The 21,571-nt window shown below is 36.2% G+C and overlaps 3 protein-coding genes across 8 annotated transcripts; 1 reads left to right on the top strand and 2 right to left on the bottom strand.

The window, feature by feature from the left end:
- Positions 1–4,256: 4,256 nt before the first annotated feature.
- Positions 4,257–7,207, bottom strand: LOC118269103 (uncharacterized). The gene is made up of 5 exons (XM_035584026.2): positions 7,109–7,207; positions 5,982–6,522; positions 5,645–5,909; positions 4,794–4,937; positions 4,257–4,418 (listed from the first exon to the last, which is right to left on the bottom strand). The coding sequence occupies exons 1-5, from the start codon at positions 7,152–7,154 to the stop codon at positions 4,275–4,277; spliced, it is 1,140 nt and encodes a 379-aa protein (XP_035439919.2). The 5' UTR covers positions 7,155–7,207; the 3' UTR covers positions 4,257–4,274.
- A 1,829-nt stretch (positions 7,208–9,036) lies between these two features.
- LOC118269361 (protein-S-isoprenylcysteine O-methyltransferase) lies at positions 9,037–12,414 on the bottom strand. Its single transcript, XM_035584428.2, has 6 exons — positions 12,021–12,414; positions 11,462–11,720; positions 11,121–11,230; positions 10,673–10,780; positions 10,226–10,445; positions 9,037–9,918 (listed from the first exon to the last, which is right to left on the bottom strand). The coding sequence occupies exons 1-5, from the start codon at positions 12,234–12,236 to the stop codon at positions 10,227–10,229; spliced, it is 912 nt and encodes a 303-aa protein (XP_035440321.2). The 5' UTR covers positions 12,237–12,414; the 3' UTR covers positions 9,037–9,918; position 10,226.
- Positions 12,415–12,684: 270 nt separating this feature from the next.
- On the top strand, positions 12,685–21,534 carry LOC118269429 (uncharacterized). Of its 6 annotated transcripts, XM_035584535.2 has the most exons (7): positions 12,685–13,325; positions 13,979–14,096; positions 14,170–16,206; positions 17,648–17,836; positions 18,086–18,222; positions 18,537–18,625; positions 19,347–21,534. In XM_035584535.2, the coding sequence occupies exons 2-7, from the start codon at positions 14,001–14,003 to the stop codon at positions 19,424–19,426; spliced, it is 2,628 nt and encodes an 875-aa protein (XP_035440428.2). In that variant the 5' UTR covers positions 12,685–13,325; positions 13,979–14,000; the 3' UTR covers positions 19,427–21,534. The 6 variants fall into 6 exon arrangements, with proteins under 6 accessions (XP_035440428.2, XP_035440431.2, XP_035440430.2 ...); XM_035584538.2 differs by lacking the exon at positions 17,648–17,836 and having other exon boundaries at positions 12,686–13,325; XM_035584537.2 differs by lacking the exon at positions 18,537–18,625 and having other exon boundaries at positions 12,687–13,325.
- The last annotated feature ends 37 nt before the right edge of the window (positions 21,535–21,571 follow it).

A 21,571-nucleotide genomic window follows, 5' to 3' on the forward strand; every position in this document is an offset into this window, starting at 1 on the left:
CCCGCTGCCCGCTGGCTCGCAGCACTTTCTTCGGCAGTGACGTCACGTTAGCGGTCACTGTCTGCTTATCATGATGGTTTCACTCGACGAGCTGCGACTTCCGTGTGAGTCCTCCAATATAGGTCTAGGGCTCGCTCGCTAGTAGGTGACCTGTATCTACCGCAATGTAGCACAAACTGCCTATTACGTGTGTAATTAAAAAAAATGAAATGAAATCCAATACAATAAATAAATTAGCGATTATAACCATAGAACAAATAAATTGTAGCCGTATTACAAAAAGTAAGACATTGCACTGAAACTGTTTCTGACCCAATACCGCATTATCAAAATGAGGGTAGTATCGGACTAGATCAGAAATTTCCCCACCAAATGCGGGTAGAACGAAACAATCTAGAAGTATTTGTGTGTTCGAGTAAATTTAAAGTAATTGGCCGTTAGCGTCAGTGACACAAGTTAGAGGTGTCCTCCTTGTGTAATATTATTGGATAACAATGCAACAAAGTGCAACAGAATAGCAGTGTAACGAGTCTCCGAGTCTCCGGGACGAGGAATGTGATGTACCTTGCAAATGTCAATGCCAAGCGAAGGAAATGGCTTATTGCCGTGATAGTGGGCGAAGGCGATGGGCTACCGACCTGCCGGGCTGAATCATTGGTGCCTGGTGACACTGCAATCATATCGCTTACCTCCATGTCACGTGTCAAAATAATCAACATTTTCGTAATATATTTGGGAAGATGGATTAATTTAACTAAAGTCTACTCGAATATTAGAAATGTTTTCTTTATCGAAATTTCGTTCATTTTACAAACCAAGAAAGGGTTCTTTGAATAACCAAGGGGTAGAGTACTTAGGGAGTAAATTGCAAATATTCTGGACTTTCTAGGGCATCGAGTGTCGCAAGTTGATATTGAACGAGTGCCAGCGAGAGGTCACAGAGGTCAGCGCTATGTGTGCAGAGAGTTGTGCGTAACTAAGTAAAGCAAGTGAGAAAGTTTCTGTCACCAGATGACGTAACAATCGCCATATAATTCATGGAAAATTAAGTAGAACAGCTTCTCTAAACAACATACAAGATTTTCGCTGACTTTGTGTTCCTAGCCGGTCTTTTAACAAACATAAACCGTATTTTAACCGATTTCAAAAGAGTAGAGTTTAGACTTTATGACATCATTATTAAGTAGGTACATTACCTAATTAGTCATCATAATTTAGGACAGGGACTACAGGGAGGTTCATATAATTAACCACAAAACCACAAAATACGTAAATATTAAAGCTATGAATGGAGTCTTTGAGATAGTAAAGTAGAGTTGAATCATTGTTTTCAAAAAGTGGAAGGTATATTTTCGCTTATATTAACCAATTACTAGCTTTTGCCTGCGGTTCCACGCGCTTTTTTTGGGATTGGGGGAAGATTCAAAACAAAATTAGGAAGATTTTTTTGTCAGTCACAAAATAGTCCACATAACAATTTTAGCTTTCTATCTTGAAAAATGCGGAATGTTTCATACAAACTTCCACACCCCTATTTTAGGAAAGTGGGAGTTAGAAAGAGACAAAAAGTAGCCTGCGTCACTTTCCAGACTCCCAAACTTCACACAAAAAGTTATGTCATTAATTCGCTGCGTTGCGATGACAGACGTGAAGAAAGGATAACCATTTATAATATTATATGTACCTAGTAGATACGTATACCTACCAAAATATTATTAGTTATGTTTGTATCGAATTAGGTAATACATCGTAAGATTCGTAAGTAATACGATGAGTCAACATAGCATAATATGTTTATGTAGGACGTAGGTGAACCACTCCGATATTACATAAGGACACAATTACTAAGAAAGCTTTGCATACGTCAGAGCAGACATGGTCAGTTTTGACTTTCTAATGAAATCATTCTTTTGGGGCAAACATTCGGGAATGAGACGTACCTAGGGCCCGTCAAAGGTGAGCTAATGTGCTACATTGAAAAATGAGGCAAGCTTACTAGAGTCATATAGTCCTATTGTATGAATGTGCATTAATATAGTAAATGCAGTTTTTACGATAACGTTATTACAGTAAAACAGGTTTTACATAATTATGTAAACAGATCGCAATCTTATTGGTTAAGTCATTCGTCCGATAAGAAAGTGAATTGTGAATTAACTTGTTTATAAATAATGTTTACAATAGTAACCTGTTTACAATAGTAAACATTATTAATTCAGTTTCTACTTAATAAAGTAGTACCTACTATTATAAGGTATTATTAGACAGGGTGATTCAATATTCATTAGAGTTGGCAGTATTCATTTTTCCTTTTGATACACATTTCTAGTTAAACGGTTTTATTTATTTGGACATCGGGCGTTTTTTACCCGATTTTTTAAAAGTCGCGAACATAAACCAAAATATTTTTACATGATAGTGTTTGCAATCATATTTAATATTGTGTAGTTATTTTGATTCACAATAATGGGAAAATGGAAATAATTAGTAAAATGAAAATGATATTTTAAGTTGACTATTTTTCCTAATTACTAAACGACCGCTCAGTAAGTTAAAATATCACTCCGTGGTATTTTTGTAAACCCAATCAGACTAAATCCGTCAAGTTGATGTGCATGTTTCGTTCTCACTCTCGCCCATAGTCCTAAAACTGGTATACATATCTTGCGCTCGCGCAGGTAGCTAGCTTATCTTACTACATCGCAGTCCTTCGTCATCATCATCGCAGTCCTTCGCCAAAAGTTAAGAGAAAAATATGTTGTTTTAATTATTTTTGATTCCCCTTTTCCTCTTCAATTATTGCCCAAAAACATTTATAAATATTTTTTAAATGTCCAATTTCTCCTTATTGCCACGACCCACAGATATGGGAACTATACCATTGTGAACTAGATTTAATTGCCTATCCACCGTACCTAATTTTATTTTTGTTCGCCGTAGGTAAGTGTCCCATACAAAAATGCCCGATGTTCTTTACCTGTTTGTTTGTTTGGATCAAATATACTCGTAGTACCTAATTGGCATTAAACCCCCCTTTTTGACGTCCGAACGATCTTATATTTGGTACAAACTCTTAATCTTGAAGACCATACAATACAAGCCCATTAAATCCATTCAATATAAAAAATATTTTAATGTATTACTTGATTTTAATTTGAGGAAAAACTTCACATCCTTTTATGGTGTCGACTTTTGACCCGACTGTGAGAAGAGTATTGTTATAATATAATTAGTAGATATAGTAGAATTCTAAGGCGATCAATCACAAGAAGATGGACAGGTGACCTATTTAAGGTGACAGGGTGCCGCTAGATACAGATCGCTTCTAAGCGACTTATCTGGTAGTAATTGTCGGAGACCTATGTTCAGCAGTCGACACAGGATGTCTTGTGGCTGATGTCGTGATGATGACAAGCTTAATTTAATCTATCCTCCTTTTTGGCATGATACCTAGAGTTAGAAAATGCTAAATAGGTACCTCAGCATCTACTAGGTCATTGTGTAACCACTTAGACAAATGTCTTTATTTACCTATTTACAAAAAGAGTTAAACTGTGAGTGTGTGGAAACCTTACGCAGTGCGGTGCAAGAAGCCTCACGTTAGCACTTCTGACGTAGCCACTAGCTACATCGTACTGGCTTACCTAAGGGAGGCAATGGCATTACAATTATGTAATTTTGCAACCTGTAATGGCTTAGTTACGTATGAAATTAAAGAATATTTCCAATACGTCGTACCTACATGATGGAATCATTCTCATACAAACATTCTTTCATCTTCACAAAAGAATCTGAATGTTTATTTTACACCTACATCGATCTCTTTACTACAACTTTCTCAAATTTTCTAAATGAAATTATGTCATTAAGCCATGATGACATATTATTGTTTTGCTAAACAATGCATTTATTATAATCAACTGTAAACAAAACGTAGTTTGGGTGAGATCAGAATAGTACAGTAGTGAAATAATACATACAACATAGTAACATTCGACTACGCCATCTAGTGCCGGAAAGCAAAACTATATGTTGAAGCTACTTGCCGCTAGATGACAATACTACATTCGCGCACAATAGATGTGTAGGTACATTTTCGTAAAATATAAATTATTTTAACGGCGGCCCAGTCAACTTTTAGTTGTTTTTCAATAAATTTTATTTTATTATTAAATATTCCATGGATGTATCAAACGATTGCTCTTATTGCCTTTACTTCGAAATGAACTCTACATTTTCATGAATAAAACACAATATTTTTCCTACAGTAATTATTATTCATTATTAATAGTGTGTACAATCCAGTCGTAGTGCCCGGCGAGCGGGTAGGACACGAACACGTGCTCGTCCGTCTGCACCACAGACAACATCTTCACTTTACCGTCATGCACCATTAGCACGGGACCGCCAGAACTAAGCTGCAATTGGTAAAAATGATTAAAAATAGAAAAGGCACTCCTTATTATTATTTTAGCATTTATTTATTATAATGTTTTGTCTTAGTGGGCGGCGCTGATTGATCGATATAGGTAACTGGTAAAGGAGGTGTCTTATCGTTTGCAAACTTTAAAAAATTCCAGAAAATCTCAATCTCAACCAGCCACCACCATTAGACCACTTTTTTCTGTGGGGGAAAATCATCCAATCTCGCCTTGGGCGAGGCAAGAGGGAGTGTCAGACTGTTACTGACTAAAAACCACCCCGTTCCTACTCCTGTTTTCGAACCGGAGCCCCGGTAAACCCGCTAGGTAGTCCGCGGCTCACCACTAGACCACTTGCAATACATGTAATACCTGCATAATATTCTTGTTCATGTCGTGGCTGAAGAGGCAGAGCACGTCGTTGTCCTTGTAGCTGTACATGGCCTGGCACTCCGCCGGCAGCAGGATCTGGCTCGCGGTGGACGCGCGGTACAGCGCGTCGCGGTCCGACTCGTTCTGCAATACCAACACGTAAAGTATTTTTCATCATAGTCATATCTATATATTAATACGTGATGCAAAAATTTTGGACCGCTTTTTACGAAAATTGCGCGGACGTAGGATCATAAAATTTGGTACACTTATAGTTTATGTGTAGGAGAAGTGAGGAACGCTAATATTTTTCAAAAATAATGCTTATAAAGTACATTAAATCAATAAATAAAACATTACACACACATGCATAGTATCTGATCGTATTTGACAAAACGTCAAAATCGATAGACATTGCGATGATATTGACGTCTCATATGAATAGAGTTTTATAAAAGAGTTTGTTTGAGTTTAAGTTAAATAAAAATTATCCTTGAACGTATGTTAAGTGGTATTGTAAATTAAATCGTATATGGTTGAATTTCAACCACTAGGCGACCACTAGTCAGTTATAAAAATACCAATGATTAGCATGGGGCTACTCCTAATGACTTTCAGATCGGTCGGTTGTCGGTTGGAAGCAGCCTGCACTGCATCCAGCTGTTCTCTGAAATCTTCTTATTTCACTTAATTTCTTTAACCTAATCGTCACCAACACCAGTCTACTAGCTCATAGAGCAAGGATAAGAATGGTTGCCAAGGTTTGTCCAAAGTGACACACGAGAAATTTTACAAAGTACCTAATTCAGTTCTAAGTTTCTGAATTTGGCTCATGAACCCTATATTTTTACCTTTGACAAAATCCAACCGTACACCATAACTTCTCCACTCGTTATTTCGTCTGCCATCAGCTCCATGGTTGGAACATCCACCGCAGGCTCGATCCTCATCAAGGCCAAGTACGGACCCATTTCTCCACTCGTGCCGGCAGGGTAAGATGAATTGGATTCAGGGTGCACCAGCACTGTCGTCACATTGTGCGCTGATCCGTCTAGAAGAGGATTTGAGGATCCTGCCACTACTGTGTAGTAATGACTTTTCTCTGTCGTATTGGTGCTAGAATTGGTAAGAAAGTCATAATTATTAAGAACGTGCATCTGTAACCTTAATTTCAAAACGACTACTTACTTGTTAGAGTATACATTGGACAGTATGTTGATGCAGTTCGCGGCAGTGAGCACCCACCGCGGTGTGATCAGAGTCCCCGCACAAGTTTGCGCGGTAACGTTAGCCAGCGTTTCAAATATGGCGACCAGAAATAGCTCGCTCGTTGGAAACACAATTTTTGACTCATTTTTATTTTCCAGCGCAACTGTTGTCGTGTTTTGGTGTTCTTTAGCACCGAAACTACTTCTGTACAACTTAAATTCGTTCTCTGCGAAATTGGTTGTGTTGTCATCCATCGAGACGTCCTTGCCATGCTCTGGATCACGCAAAGAGTTATCGAAGACAGTGTTAAATACTTCTGGAGACTGGTCCTTGATCTGTTCGCTGAGCTGGGTGTCGTCGTTGCTGAAGGAGGGCACGAAGACCAGGTCGAGGTCATGGCTGACGGCGCCCAGCACCAGCTCGGTGGTGTGTGGGTCACAGCTCGTAATCACGGGCGTTTCGTTACTGTGAGCGAACTTAGCGTTCAGTACTAGAGTGTCGTTGAGGGCGCTTTTGAATCCTGAAAGATATTAAAAATATAGTTGTGGTAAAGTTATCGCTGCTGGTTAGGCAGGTCTTAAAACTAAGTGTGGAAACCCGTGGTGGAAACCCCCTCACTGAATTTTCACAAAACCCAGACCGATCGGTCGGTCTACCTACTAACCTGTTACGGAAAAACAGTTAACAGTAGGTGGGTACTCGTAAGTATACCTAAACATTACGATTACTTTCCTAATATTAGTAAACAGTGCGGTCCTATTGGTCATGCTGCAGAAAGCTAAGTTACCTATTCGAAATAGGCTGGAGTTGCGCTTGTCTTCATGTTCCCGTGTAGGTAGGTACTAGGTACCTGCTATTTTTACAGGAACCATCATTTATTTTTTGACCTTCTTTAGGATTAAGCCTCTTTACTTTCTATAATAATCTAAGCTCAAGTTAAACTGATGATTAATTACTATTTCATTACCTATTACCTATGTTTTTATTAAAGATTACCTGATTTGAATTTACAAAAAAGATTTGAAACAATGAATGAAATTTATTTATGAATAGGTAATCAAACAACCTACTATGAAACTTATGAAATGAAACCATTACGTACTTACCTACTATATTGTCTAGTAGAAATACAAAAACAGCCACACTGGACATGTTGAAATAAACAATAGTTTTTTGTTTCTTATGTATTTCTTCGGTTATATTCCTTATATATTATTTTACAATTGATTCTTCATGCATTAAAAGTATTTTACGCTAATTCAGAAATATTTATTGTCATTGCGGTAGAAAATTACAAAATTCACTGCAATTTTTTTAATTATTAATAATTTTATTGCGAGTTAAGTTATAAATGGCTGGTATGGAACGCTGTTACTTCGTTACTGTTGTCCTGAGCTCAAAGAGTAATGTTTTGTCAACAATACTTATCGCAATTTGGTCAAACATTATGCAAAGGCCATTTATTTTTTCTTTTGCACTAGGTATGGTGCTGGCTATTAGCTAGACGAATGGGAGGAAAAGAAAGTCAGGATGTAGACAATAATTAAAAATATTTCTCTTTATTTCATTTAACATTTGTTCTGTAGCCGGTACATTCACAACCTTTACATACAAGCATTTACAAAGATCACGATCATTGCTCCAATGTAAGATTATTTTGGAATCGCCATGTGCCTGCATGCAATGCAATCAGGAAATGATTATATTGTGTGCTTCATTAGAGAGACTGGAATGGACTGAGATCAAATGGATAATATGATTACGTAAAGCTGTAAGTCAGGCAACAATAGACAGCTATTGGTATTGGACATGACTTTGAAGCTCACCAGCGACATCTGGTGAACGCAAAAACTCTTTTCCAAGTGAGTTTTTTAATAATAAAGGCTGATTAATTGTAATGAGACTGTACATACCACGTAAATGTGGGGGGCGAGGCTTTTTAAATGCCAAAACCCTACACAATAGTGAAGTGTGCAGTCTCCGAAAATATTTTTTCAAAATGGAGGTGGGGATACATCGAGATGTTGTCTCAGTGGACAAAGGACTTACTCCGCTCTCCTTGGCTAATAAGGACTGGAGAGAACCTATAATACTAAGCACTAAGGATCGCAAGAATGTATGGCAAAGTAAGGAGTTGCACGGACGCTACTATCGGGCCCTACATGGGCCAGATACAGATTTCTTAGCGTCCGTATCCTGGCTACGTTTTGGTAACTTATTTGGAGAAACGGAAGGTTTTGTCTGTGCAATTATGGACGAAGTTATGTTGACGAACAACTACCGAAAGTATATTATAAAGGATGGAACGGCTGACATTTGTCGGGCATGTCATCGCCCAGGGGAATCCATTCGACATATAATTTCGGGTTGTTCTCATTTAGCTAACGGAGAGTACTTGCACAGACACAATCTTGTAGCCAGGATTATTCATCAACAACTTGCTTTAAAATACAAACTTGTTGAATCTGAAGTGCCGTATTATAAATATCTGCCTGACCCAGTTCTTGAAAATGGAGATGTCACACTGTATTGGGATCGAACTATCATCACAGACAGGACAATTGTTGCTAACAAACCTGACATTGTGGTGATAGATCGACCAAGCCGTCGCACAATGATAATTGATATAACAATCCCACATGACGAGAATCTTGTGAAAGCTGAAAAAGATAAAGCCAGTAAATATCTTGATTTAGCTCATGAGGTTGTCGACATGTGGGATGTAGATTCAGCAATCATTGTGCCGATAGTCGTATCTGCCAATGGCCTTATAGCCAAAAGCCTCGACCAACACCTGAGTAGGCTAACGTTAGATGGTTGGATCAAGAGCCTGATGCAGAAGGCAGTACTTCTGGACACGGCGCGTATTGTCCGGAAATTCCTCTCTCTTGAGCCCTGACCACCGGTAGCTTGGATTTATCCCGTTACTGGTGGGCTACTGCTTTTTATATTTTTAAATGTTTTTTTTTTCTTTTTAATTTAATATTTAAAAATGTAACAAACAAGTAAAAGAAATAAATGAAGTATCTAAGGCTGATTATATTAAGGGGTGACAGATTGCATGCAGGCCAATTAAATATAGTGTGTCTTTGGCACCATTCAACTAGCATGTCCCGTAATAAACACAAAATGCATAGAACAAAACTGTTGCCTCTGTCATTATTTACAAGTATCATTAAATGCAATGTATAAAATTTGATCATTCAAGTATTTACATTTTAATATTACAAATAGTAGAGAAAATTCTATTAGATTTAGTAATAACATTAGTAGATCAAAGGATGATGTACATTTGATGTACAGTTCAAGATTCATAATATTATTTATAAGCTAATGTATTAAAATTCGACAGATATTAGAACTCTACCGGCTTCATAGGCTACGGTCTATAACAAAAATGCCCATCATCCTTATTTGGTACTTCTAATTTTTTAAAGTTATTATTTTACTTTTAAGTACAAAGTAGATTTACAAATTAGTTTTAAAAAAATCCGAACATCTAGCACTTTTTATTAGGTAATGTTAATTTTTTGACATGAGTAGATGGCGACACCATCGGTTTATATCTATTAGCTCTTTTTTAATAATTAACAAAATACTTAACTGACAGTAATATATTGCATTGATTGGCATGCAATTTTAATAATGAAAACTTTAAAAACTTGGTCAGACTTACGAATTAAGTTCGACAATAATATTACAAAATTGTACTATACAAGTAATATGTTACTTCAAACTATTATTTTTAAGAATCATTCATTTATGTACAGTAATGTTAGCTAAAATACTTTGAAATAGATTTTAGATGTTGATTTATATGATTTTTTCTAGAAGTGGTACTTTTAATGTTGTATTAGACTAGAAAATTCACTGTGACTTGAACCAGTCTCTGCAAATTTAATGAGATCCTCTTTACCTGGAAATATAATAAAATATAAACTGAATACACAGGTAAACATGTGATTCTTATACATTTACTTTATATTATTGATTGAGATGTTATGCAAGAGTTATTTATTGTGAGTTAGTCGATCCTGTATTGTAAACATAACCCTCCTTCTGGCGCAATCGGGTAAAAAAAACAAAACCAGATGCTTTTGTTAAATCTTAAAGGTTTATTTTAGTAAGAAATAATAATCGTTATTCTTTATAGTAGTTTTTTTACTTCTAGTCATTATTGGATTGTTTTCTATAGATAGGCTTCTAAAATAAAATCCTATTACCTTAGTAACTCCAATGATCGTCCTTGACATTCTGGCCAGTGTTCTCAGGGATGTATCCCATGATGTACGGGAGCCCGGTGCCGACCTTCTTCTGATACTCCACGTACTGCGGCCCGAAGAATGTCAGCAGCGTCAGCTCCTCAGCATACACTCGCTCGCGGAAGAACGTCCACGATGCTAGTGTGTAGATTATTACGCAGACTGGGTTTAGTAGAGTTATCTGGAAAATGTAAAATGAACTGTTTGTAAAAATACCTACATAAACGATTCATCAAGCTATGAATGATTGTAAGTGGTTTTGGGTCCAATAACCTGGTTAAAAAAGTGTAATTGGGTGTGTCTTTGTTCAGAAATAATGAAATTATTTTCACTAATCTCTTGACTCTGACTTATGAAGTTTTATTTAAAATTACATTCTAATGACAAGAACAGTTTTAGTAATCCTACCTGAGTACCAATGGACCAGTAGAACCATCCCACGTAACTTGGGTGTCTGCAGATTGAGTACACTCCATGGGTCACCAGTTCGTGGTCGGGGCGCTTCACAAATTGCACCTAAAATTGTAAAAATTGGTGTTATATAATGTAACCAAGTATTGTATTGTGAACTTGATTGAAAATGAGTAACCTATGGCGTTTCTTGCTCATTCTTCTCCATAGGAATATACCTACAATTTGGAAAGAGCAAATAGCTTCAATAGAGGACTGATCGACAGATAGACATTTTGTTTTCTTTATATTGTAATATTTGCTTTGACATTCAAAAGTACCTTCCCAGTCTATTTGAAATAAATAATTTTGACTTTGTAAACCAGTGTTATTAGATTTTATGGCTTATCCCTGAAACCGTTTGCTAGAATTTATTAGAAGTTTAGAAAAAGGAGTTTTTACTTACTGTGTGATTAAAGTTAGTCTTGGCAGTGAACATGGCTGACTTCCGGAGTGCCTCCCCTGTGATACACATCACCACACCCACGGCTGACAGCCAGAAGTAGCTCTTCATATCTGCACCAAACATAATATTGTTATGTTGACATTATTTATTTAATTTTAGAAGATACAAGGGGGGTTATTATTTATCATGTCATTAACTTCACACTCCTAAAACATTGGGCTGTCTACCTAGTCTATTCTTTTTTTTTATTGAGTCTACCTTAAACTTAGTATCTTATGTCCAGATTTTGGAGCGTAATGTGCAATCAAAAATTAATCCATTTAAAAAATAGACCAACTTACCAGGAAAGAAGTAGTACTCCACTCCCCACTCTATCCAGCTGGCTACAGCCGCAGCACCATACTGTATACTATGGTTCAATATGAATGAGTTCACTGACAAAGTCCTCGGGTTGGTCAATGCCACCGACACAAACTCGGAGAAGTGGAAGAATGACAGGATTATGGTATACAGCCCAAACACTCGCCAGCCATTGTCAAAGCTGGTCAGGAAGATGCCCAGGGAAAATGTGGCACCTAAGAATGCTGATCTAATTGAGACCTAGAAAATAGAAAAATGATATTTACAATTTTTTATAATCATTGCAGTGTTCTTTTTTTGACTTTGGATAGTAAAAGTATTAGTGTTCCTGAATTCCAAAAACGGTTTTTGGTTGCAAATAAAATGATTATTCCGAATCAAATGAGTCATGCTGACCTACAAGCTAATTCAATAAAGGTTGCTTGATAACATGTTTTGCTAAAATGGCATGCCATTCCCTAATCACAAGGCTTCTTAGAGATTAAGAAAATAATGCTACACTCTGCCACGAATAAGTCAAGGTAATTTAATGTTCTTTACCTCATACATGAAGCCTTTATAGCAGTATCTTAATATGAAATTAAATAGACAGAAATACAGCGCCGGGCCCCAATATGTCAAAGCCCAGAGTTCCGACGAGAAACCTAGAACGCTCCCAGAGAAAAATGATGTCGTAAATACTAAAGTAGAAATAAAAAAACAAATTAACGCCTGCTTTCCGGCGGGACAAATGTTCCTCATTAATAACACATCCATTTTGAAAGGTTTATGCCAAAAATTCACGTGGAAGTCTTGCCGCAGACTTGCTTTTGTTATATTCGATGTGTACACCAGATTTTCTTAAAAGTTATCATTGAAGATTTGTAAATAATCCAAAAATTTACATGAGTAATCAGTGTACCACTATCAGTAATTAGCTGGTGATGTCATGTCACTGTCACTGTCAAAAAAATGTACTTTGATTATTTTATAATCTGTTAACCTCAACGTTCAGTAAGTACGAAAGTGTAGCAACTGTAAGCGGTAAGATAAATACACATTTAATTGTAGTTTTCTATGACGACAATGCTAAAAATTTTAAAAAGAATCAATTATTATAATTAGTATGTTAATATATTTTTGCATCATGATCATTATTCATTTTTATATGTAACCATGGCAACACGAAGTTTGTTTGACAACTGTTAAGTGGGCTGTTTTCAATTTGATTAAAAAATATTGTTTTGATTTTTACATCGCTCCCATTGGACAGTAACTTATTTTTTTTCAAGTGAAGTGTTTGTTATTGGTTCAACTGTTCAAATATAGTAGCTATACAGTTATACCGAAATCGAGAAAAGTTTTCACTATTTTCAAATTCATACTGTTCGAGTACCGATTATTCTACCAATATTTACAAATAAAGTTGAAAATCAAAAATTAGTTTAGATATCGTCATATTTTTGCGTTAACAACATATCTTTGTATAAATTGTAGTAAATGTTCTTCACCAGACCGGTTAAAATACTTATTACCTGACGTAATCGTGCATGACAACATCTGGTACATTACGATGCGATTCCGACGGCGTTTAATGAAATTAAATTTCCCCCGTCATACTGTTCAAAATTTGTGATTTATTACATTAGATAGACTGGAAAAGTGCCGTGCAACTTCCTACGAGATGTTAGTAATTGGATATTGATGAGTTAGCAGCTTTTTGGGGTATATCAGGAGTCCAGTAGCCGCTGGTCGTAGTCCAGTAGATTAACGATGAACGACCCGTGGGATGTGAAGTGCGTGCGACAGGCCGGCCAGTACGTGTCCTGCATGAAACTGAACGGGGTGCCGCTCCTTCCGCCCGTGGTAAGTAAATTAATTAATTTATTGTGTCCAGGTCATGGTCTCTGTATTCTAGATGGCCATTTGTTCGCCCTAATGTAATATTAACAATAGATTTAACATTAGGTGTGCAAAAATTGACTATAATAAAATATTTTTATTTGTACTCTTATTAGATCTCGAGTAATTTTTAAAAGCTCTATGGACCTAATTGAAATGCTCAGTGGCTTCATTTTAAACATTTAGATATCATTCTAGGATGAATTAGTGCTAAACAAAAGCCACCTCATTCTGTGTGAGAAATTAAGAAACAGAAAAGCATTATTTATAGTGAAGGACAAAGTATTGTAAAATAAATAGGTTCATTTTTACAGAAAATTCATTCAAGTACTGGACGTTGTGTATCTGTGTCACAAATAAATGAAATAAAAGATCATGTATTTCACATCATCATAACTCAGGCACTACAATTTGTGGATCACGGAATGAAATATTACATTGCATTTATTTTTTCTTCAAGAAACCGTTTTAGATATAGTTAAGGATCCTTATTTATGTTAGAGCTGTCTGTGAGAAATTCTTGTAAAATATAAGATTTTTCTTCAAAGCCATATTTTAATTAACTCGGCACAGTAAAAATTAGCCAAACTACATTATTTTATTTCATTTATTTGCAGAATTTCAAGCATTTTAAGTAGCATGTGCAGAATTTCATATGTTAAACAAGAGATTGCTCGAGTTATGTCGGAAATATCTCTAAAAATGAAAAAAATATCGTTTAATATTCACGTGAAGGTGACAAATAACAATGTTTCTTTTTATCATCATAGTTGTATGTTTCACCTTATCTCTTATTTTTGTATTTCAGTTATCAAAGGAATGCCGCAAAGAAATGCAGTACTACAAGCTCCTTGCCAAGGAAGTGGAAAAGCGGATATCAATACTTCAGCCTTTTGTAATTGATACAGACTCGGAGTCCGAAGATAAGACTGATGCTCCTGAACTACCTGAATCTGAACAAAACTATGAATTACCCCTAGAAGAAGTAAAAACTGGATTCAATGTTAACATAGAGAAAACAACTGCGATCACTTCAGTTAAAAATATAGATAAAACAAGAGCTATATCACCAAAACCTACCAACAATGTGGCCAAGATAAGTGGAGCTTCAATAGAAACATCAAGTTCTAATTCCCCCAAACTTATTATAGATCTCAATTTCAATATCAATGAAAATGGAAAAAATGTTGTTGAGACTGTGAAGAGTCCACACTCACCTACTGTAATAGATCTCCCTGAAAGGGACTATAACTGCACGAGAAGAATTACTCAAAAAGTCATAACAGAAAAAGAAGTAATTACTGAAGTAGGAATACAAAGAAACAATAAAAAACAAAAAGCTGTAGTCGAGGAGGTGGCTAACTTTAACTTTAATTCAAATAAAGATACTTTGACCGATCCTTTTAGTGATTTGACTTTATCTCATGATGGCCCGTCGTCTCTAAGTTCCAAAAGCTTTACAGGATCCTTGAATGATTTGCATAGGGAGAGCATTAAGGAAACATCTCCAAAATTAGTCCGTCAACATTCTTACACTCTATTGCATCCAAGTCCTCAGCTCTTAGCCCATCTAGAAGTGCAATCAATGAATACAGGTATGGAGATGACCTCTATATCAATGAGCGAATCTGTTTCCAACTTGAGCGGCCCAAACAAGAAGCGTAGGAGTTGGGACCTGGAGTCAGCTAAAGTGAAGTGGTCGTCGATGGCGCTGGAACTGAAGCAGACTAATGTCGTACATAACCTTAATAGAAACGCGTCTAACAAAACCATCGTAAAACAAGTCATTAAAAAATCACCTCAGAGCTCACCACCGTCACGGGCAAAGACAGTTAGTCCAGAAAAAAGACGCAGTGTTCCTCCAAAACCAATTAAATATAATAATACAACTAATTCAAATAATATGAAATCCATCAGTCCGGTTAGAAATAGTGTGACTTTTGTGAAAGAACCAGGTTCACCACAATTAAATGCAATTCCCGGCATTGATAAGCCACAACCCCAAGTTACCGCACCTCCTTCACTAGGAGAATCCGACGACCCGGCGGTTCGCGTAAGGGAACTCTACGACAAAATACAAAATCAACAATTATTACAAATGGCGAGTTTAGTGGAAAAGCAGAAAAGGGAACAGTTGCTGCTTCAGCAAGTCTTTGAAGAACAGAACAATTTACTTTTCAAACAACTAAAGACTATAGTACCGAAATCTCCTATAGAGGCAAAAGAGGCTTGGAGCGACAAACATGTCGAATGTGACAGAGGCCCGGTCAGTCTGAGTCAGCTTATCAATTGCAAGTCACCTGAATCTAGTCTCGGCAGTCTCGTCAGTTCTTCCACGTTGACAGAAACCAACCAGTACATAAACCATTGCGATAATGTGCTGAAGAAAAGCAGGGATATTACGGGAAGTATCAAGAAACAACCGATTAAATCTCGTAACCAGAATGGCAGCAAGATTATATCTCCGAAGCCACAACCGGACAGTAAGAATCGAACTAACTCTCCGACTCAGAGACATACCCCTACATCCCGGAAATTGAACTATGACACGAGTGTATCATCGGACCGAGACTACGAGCCGATGTTAACCGATCGAACGAACGACACGATGGCGGACTTGAACGTCACCTTTCCTTCCGACAACGACGACTTCACTTACCACAGTACCAATTACTTGAACCAAGGTAAACTTAGTCATGGACCTTCAGTGACTTCTACAACAAACGCCAACAGAGCCACCGACAATGCCATCCGAAACATGGAGAGAACCATTTACAATTCAATGAACAGCACCAACAAGCGATTGTCGAAGGGTAAAATTGACATCCAGGGAACACCAGAACAGGTAAAATAATAGTTTTTTAAATACAAAAATCAAAGTCAAAGTCAAAGTCAAAGCATTTATTTCAATTAATCCTAAATTAGGCACTTTTGAAACGTCAAATTGAATTGTCCGTCAGTCTGTCTGTCAGTGAAGCTAGGCGCTCATTCCAAAGTGTTGCTTGGAATGGAGAGGAACGAGCAAAAAACTCCATCATTACTTTTTTCAAAAAAATGTTTTTTTTTTACAATCTCTCTGATACATTATTTGATCCTTTACCTATTGTATATATATGTAGGAACAATGTAACGACAATACGACGTCAAAACTATGGGACAATAAAACCAATTTGTAAAGAATATAAAATAAAAAAGCGGGTTGTTTCAAACATAGTGCCCACATATGTACACTTACAATTTTGAAATAATGCTTCTATACAAATAAAAAATAATCTTTAATTTAATTTTTCAAATAAAAATAACTGCTTGATGCCACAGGATCCCTAGACTACATTGGAATAAATTAATACTTTAATTTAACGTGTAACTAGTGATCGTATTAGAGCATTGTCTAGTGTGAGCGAGTGTCCAGTGGAGCCGGACCAACATGCTGCCACACATTTTTATCTTCAATATAATCTGACAGTTTATAATATGCCTGTTTACACAGTTCACGCTTTATACAAGATTTAAATTTTTTCTCGTTCAGATTCAGTATGGTGGTTGGTAGTTTATTGTAACACTTAACACAAAATCCCATGAAGGATTTCTGCACTTTGGACAATCGGAATTGCGGTATAGCTAACTTATCTTTACCTCTCGTATTAAAATTGTGTCTGTCGCTTCTTTTTTCAAACAATTGTTGATTTTTTCTCACGTACATAATATTTTCGTAAATGAATTGAGAAGGCACTGTAAGAATGTTTATAGTTTTAAATAGTTCTCTCAAAGATTCGCGACGGGGCAAGTTATATATTGCTCGAATAGCTCGCTTTTGCAAAATAAAAATTGATTCTACATCCGCAGCTCGCCCCCACAGCAAAATGCCGTAAGACATTATGCTGTGAAAATAACTAAAATAAACAAGCCTTGCCGTACCTACGTCCGTTAGCTGCCTAGTACTTAGATTCGAAAGTAAAAAAAAAAAAAATAGTTTTATACCAAATACATTTAATTTATATATTTTGCACAATGTGGAGTTTAATGTTTCCCCTATTTTTCCACTCGTGAAACCTGCATTTTGTTTTCTGTCATGGACGTTTTGTTATCGATATCATTTCAAAATTATTTTCCAAGTATTGGCGCGGTCTACTTTTCGGATCATTTCCTCAAACTTTTATGTTTCTGCTTTATCTATCCAAATCTTTCCTTGTGAGTTGCTCAATGGCATCTCCAGATTCGTCTGGTTTTACCGGAATGGGTTTGAGCATTATTTGCAATACAATTTTATGTACTGTCTGGATCAGCATGCAGCTGCAACCAAAATAGTGGCCGTAGCCAAGGGTTATCTGGTCCGGCGCCTGATGCGCACGGACCGCGTACAGTCGACCGTGCAGACCATCAAGGATGCTCTGCTGTGCGCCCTGCAGCTGCACCAGGACCGCGAGGGTATCCGGGGTGCTGACGTAGACCTCCACCGCCGACTTATTCAGCAGGTAGGTGCTCGGTGTGGCGTGCCATTGTTCAGGGTGCACTGGTTTTACATTTTAAAGAGTTATTCTGTTATTTAAACTCATTTATAGCTTCAGTCTACAATATGGTTATTATACACTTTAGTAATTTAAATTACTGATTATAGTTAGAAGTTAGTTACATATTATAAGTATTCATAATCCTGAATAATGTCTTTAAATCGAAAAAATAACAGTTAGATTTCGCCTTAAAAGCGCTAAATATTTTTGCAGATAACAGCAGCATGTTACTCCCTACACGATACCTTCGTGGCCAGTACAGCCGCTGAGCGTTGCGCGATGATCGCTGCCGACAGAGGGCGCCGGCGTTCTCTCGCCGCTCGACAAGCTAGCGCCTCACTCAAACAGACGTGAGTTAAATATTTACTAAACTTTACCGTGTCTAAAACCTTCTCAAAATGGAGTTTTTTCATGAAAAACTCGGGCGTTGGGAGCGCTTCTTAGCCAAGGTTTTTGAGAATGGTTCAGGATACGTTCTTTGGGAAGGTACGACAGATGAAATGATCAAGGTTTCGGGTCTTTGGTGACGGTGAGGCTAACCTAACAATGAGAAGTTTTTAATCTATTCTGTTACTGTTATCATTCCTTATGAATTCTATTGATCATAATATTTAATTTAAAAGCTCCACCACAATGCTCTATAACATAAACTATACTAAAACAGGGACTTAATGTCACAAAGCCACTCCGGGGTGTTTCCCGCGCGCACCAAGCGACCAACCCCAGTGTCGCCGATGACGCAGTCTAACTATGGTAACACTGAACTACATAATGTTGCCAGCTTTTTATCTGTTCCGCCTTGAGGCATGCAAACTATTTGGTTACTAGGAAGCACAGTCATCTATATCTAATTTGTTACAAGACATTTTCATTTACTCATAAGGCATGAGCTTATTGTCGCAATCTTTTACTATTTTATTTTTGCATTGCCACTGTGTCAGTGATTGTCGAAGCGATCTTTAATAACGTTTGGCTTTGAATCCAATTGATTTTACTGACATGTTAGTACCACGTTAATAGCTATTAAATTTAACACAGCACGTAAATGTCTATTATAATGCTTATCATAATACTCATAAATTATACATATGGAAAATACTATATTTCAAGAACTTAATATCTTAACTTTAAAATACCTAATAGAATCTATCATGATTCTAATTTATATACGCGTGATACCTACTCATACGTGGATTATATATTCAAAGCACCTATTCCGTTGGTGCCTAATTTTTAGACTATTTGTGAGGACAACAAGACCTACCCTTGTTGTTCTCACACTAGGATTGCGCAACTGAGTCCACTCGGCCGAAATTAATAACCGATTTTAATCCAAGATCTTGGATCGATCTCTGTTTTTGACAGGACTAATGTCAAAAATCTTTCCTAACCCACAGACAGATATTAGATTGAGACCGGTTATTAATATCGGACGTAAAGGGTGATTGTAACAATATTGTGTACGTTATCGCAGAGACATTTAGCGATGACAAGCAGTCCGGAGTGTCGGTGTCCCGGCACATGGCCAGCCCACACCGGCGCCCCTGGCGCTGACCCTCGCCCACGCCGCCCAGCTGCCTGCCGCGCTTCTTTGCCCACTGCTGGGCGCAGCGCCGCGGCGTCAACCTATGACTTTGTGAACTAAATTATCCGCAGCTTCACCCTAAAAGCGGTTTTGTAAATTATGTTTTTTTATTTTCTTTTTTTATGATTTTATTGTATTTGGGAGGCCTTTTCTGGTGAATTGAGTTAAATAAAATTTAATATACATTATATTTTTTGTTAACTATAACAACAATTTTTAGCCTCAAAAAATATAATTTCGTATATTTTAATAAATATTGCGGCATGACCGTAAGTTTCTATCTGCCGAAATGATTTAATGCTTGTGCTTGAAAATATTGAAATAAAAATTAAGTACATGTATTTAATTTCGATAAAAATCGAGCTTCTCTCTTGTACTCCGCCTATGCGCTCTCTTTTATACACTGCGACTTATTAAGCGAAATAAAGTGCATTTAAAATTGTATGTAATTTAATAAATTAAAATTAAGTAAATCTCTCATCTTGGATACTTCATACAGGATCGTGAGAGAAACATTCTCATTAATTTTGAACAAATATATCCAGTTCAAATGTAATTTGTAACAAAATTATTTATTATTAGCATGTAAGTGATAAATTGTGGTTGTAACTGTTGAGTTTATGCTTCCAAAGCAAAGTGCCTATACAACGCACCTACGTAAACTAGTATAGAATTAATGATACGAGTCGCTATCGAAAGCAATAATTTGGTAATTCAATATTTATATTTTAGCCACGCTATAAATACAGAACGCAATATTAATGTAGGACACATATTTTGGATATCAAAACAGATCTTGTATAATCTTATAATTAATACAGCTAAATACTACCACCATAAGTGATAGATTTCTAACTTTCAAAATATAAGAGTGTGTCGTTTTTGGTGCACAGAATATGTACAATAATGAAATTAAATAAATCACCGTCTAAACAGCACTTATGTAATAATCATAGAGAATACATTAATCTTGTAAAATTACTTTCTTGTAATCATTTTATTAAAGACAGATAGTAAGAAAAGTAATTTATATGATGTTAAAGAGGCCTTTTATATGTCGTGGCGATAAATCCAAAAAATATCATAAGTTTTATAGTAACTCTAGATCTAAGAACTTACACTTGGTGTAATATAAATGCTAGTTTTATATAATCGACACGCTTCACTATGTTTACATTAGCCGTTCATGATTCGAATTGCCATAGTAGCAGATTTTATTGAGATATTTTTACTACTCACATTAATATTTATATAAATTAAAATGCACCGTATGTAATGGCTAATATAGATAGGTACACCTCACGATATAAAAGACATGTAAACTTTAAGTCGCCTTAATATTTAGGTAGGTTTTACATATTACTTGAGAATAATATCCCATCAACATTGTCTTGTACATTACTGTTGATACTATCGCTGTTTTAAATACTGTGTTACAAAGATGAACAATTACATAATGCCAAATTATGAACTGTAAAAGTGCTTCCAAATGAAATAACTTTTTCACAATGATTTTGTAGACATTTACTTAGAAAGTATCAGTTTTAGAAAAAAATCCTATTATAAATCTATTGTCATCTTTGTAACATTTTACAAATCCATTTTGATCTTTATTTTAATAAAATCTCTGCACTATACTGTAATTAATAAATTGTTTCGGTGTTTCCCAACTGTTGATAGTACATACTAGTTATAACATTACTGAATATTCTAATGTAACTTTGATCCAGGTTGTATGTCAGTGCTAACTCTACACTCTCTAGTCACAGATCTCGTCAATAACTTTCCTTCTTTTCAAATCATGTTGCTAATTACATTTTATTGAGCTACTCCTACGGTCTTGGGACATTACATTATTTATCGGAGTCTTGTTTTGAAGTATGTTTTTGAAGCGCATATCCTCGAGACAAAAAAGTGTTTGCAATTTCTAATTCATTTGCATGAAAATGAAATGTCATGAAGTTATCAAAATTAAGTCACAAATATTTCCAAAGCTGTTTTAACGTAAACCTATATAGTGATATTGTACTGTATTTTCGTGCATACATTTTTACGCAATAAACATGCAAAAATATAATGTGAGTTTACTGTTTATATCCCTATCTATCTCATCA

Source organism: Spodoptera frugiperda, chromosome 2, assembly GCF_023101765.2.
Source record: "Spodoptera frugiperda isolate SF20-4 chromosome 2, AGI-APGP_CSIRO_Sfru_2.0, whole genome shotgun sequence".
Lineage (NCBI taxonomy): Eukaryota > Metazoa > Arthropoda > Insecta > Lepidoptera > Noctuidae > Spodoptera > Spodoptera frugiperda.

Excerpts from the sequence above, each read along its gene's own strand:
- LOC118269429 (XM_035584535.2), top strand. The coding sequence starts at position 14,001 with ATGTGCAGAATTTCATATGTTAAACAAGAGATTGCTCGAGTTATGTCG. Across the intron at positions 17,837-18,085 it reads ACCGCCGACTTATTCAGCAG|ATAACAGCAGCATGTTACTC; the intron begins GTAGGTGCTCGG and ends ATATTTTTGCAG. Across the intron at positions 18,223-18,536 it reads AGCGCCTCACTCAAACAGAC|GGACTTAATGTCACAAAGCC; the intron begins GTGAGTTAAATA and ends ATACTAAAACAG.
- LOC118269361 (XM_035584428.2), bottom strand. The coding sequence starts at position 12,236 with ATGGATGTGTTATTAATGAGGAACATTTGTCCCGCCGGAAAGCAGGCG. Across the intron at positions 11,721-12,020 it reads ATAAAGGCTTCATGTATGAG|GTCTCAATTAGATCAGCATT; the intron begins GTAAAGAACATT and ends TCTATTTTCTAG. Across the intron at positions 11,231-11,461 it reads GGAGTACTACTTCTTTCCTG|ATATGAAGAGCTACTTCTGG; the intron begins GTAAGTTGGTCT and ends TGTTTGGTGCAG.
- LOC118269103 (XM_035584026.2), bottom strand. The coding sequence starts at position 7,154 with ATGTCCAGTGTGGCTGTTTTTGTATTTCTACTAGACAATATAGTAG. Across the intron at positions 5,910-5,981 it reads TCCAATGTATACTCTAACAA|CACCAATACGACAGAGAAAA; the intron begins GTAAGTAGTCGT and ends TACCAATTCTAG. Across the intron at positions 4,419-4,793 it reads TGAACAAGAATATTATGCAG|CTTAGTTCTGGCGGTCCCGT; the intron begins GTATTACATGTA and ends TACCAATTGCAG.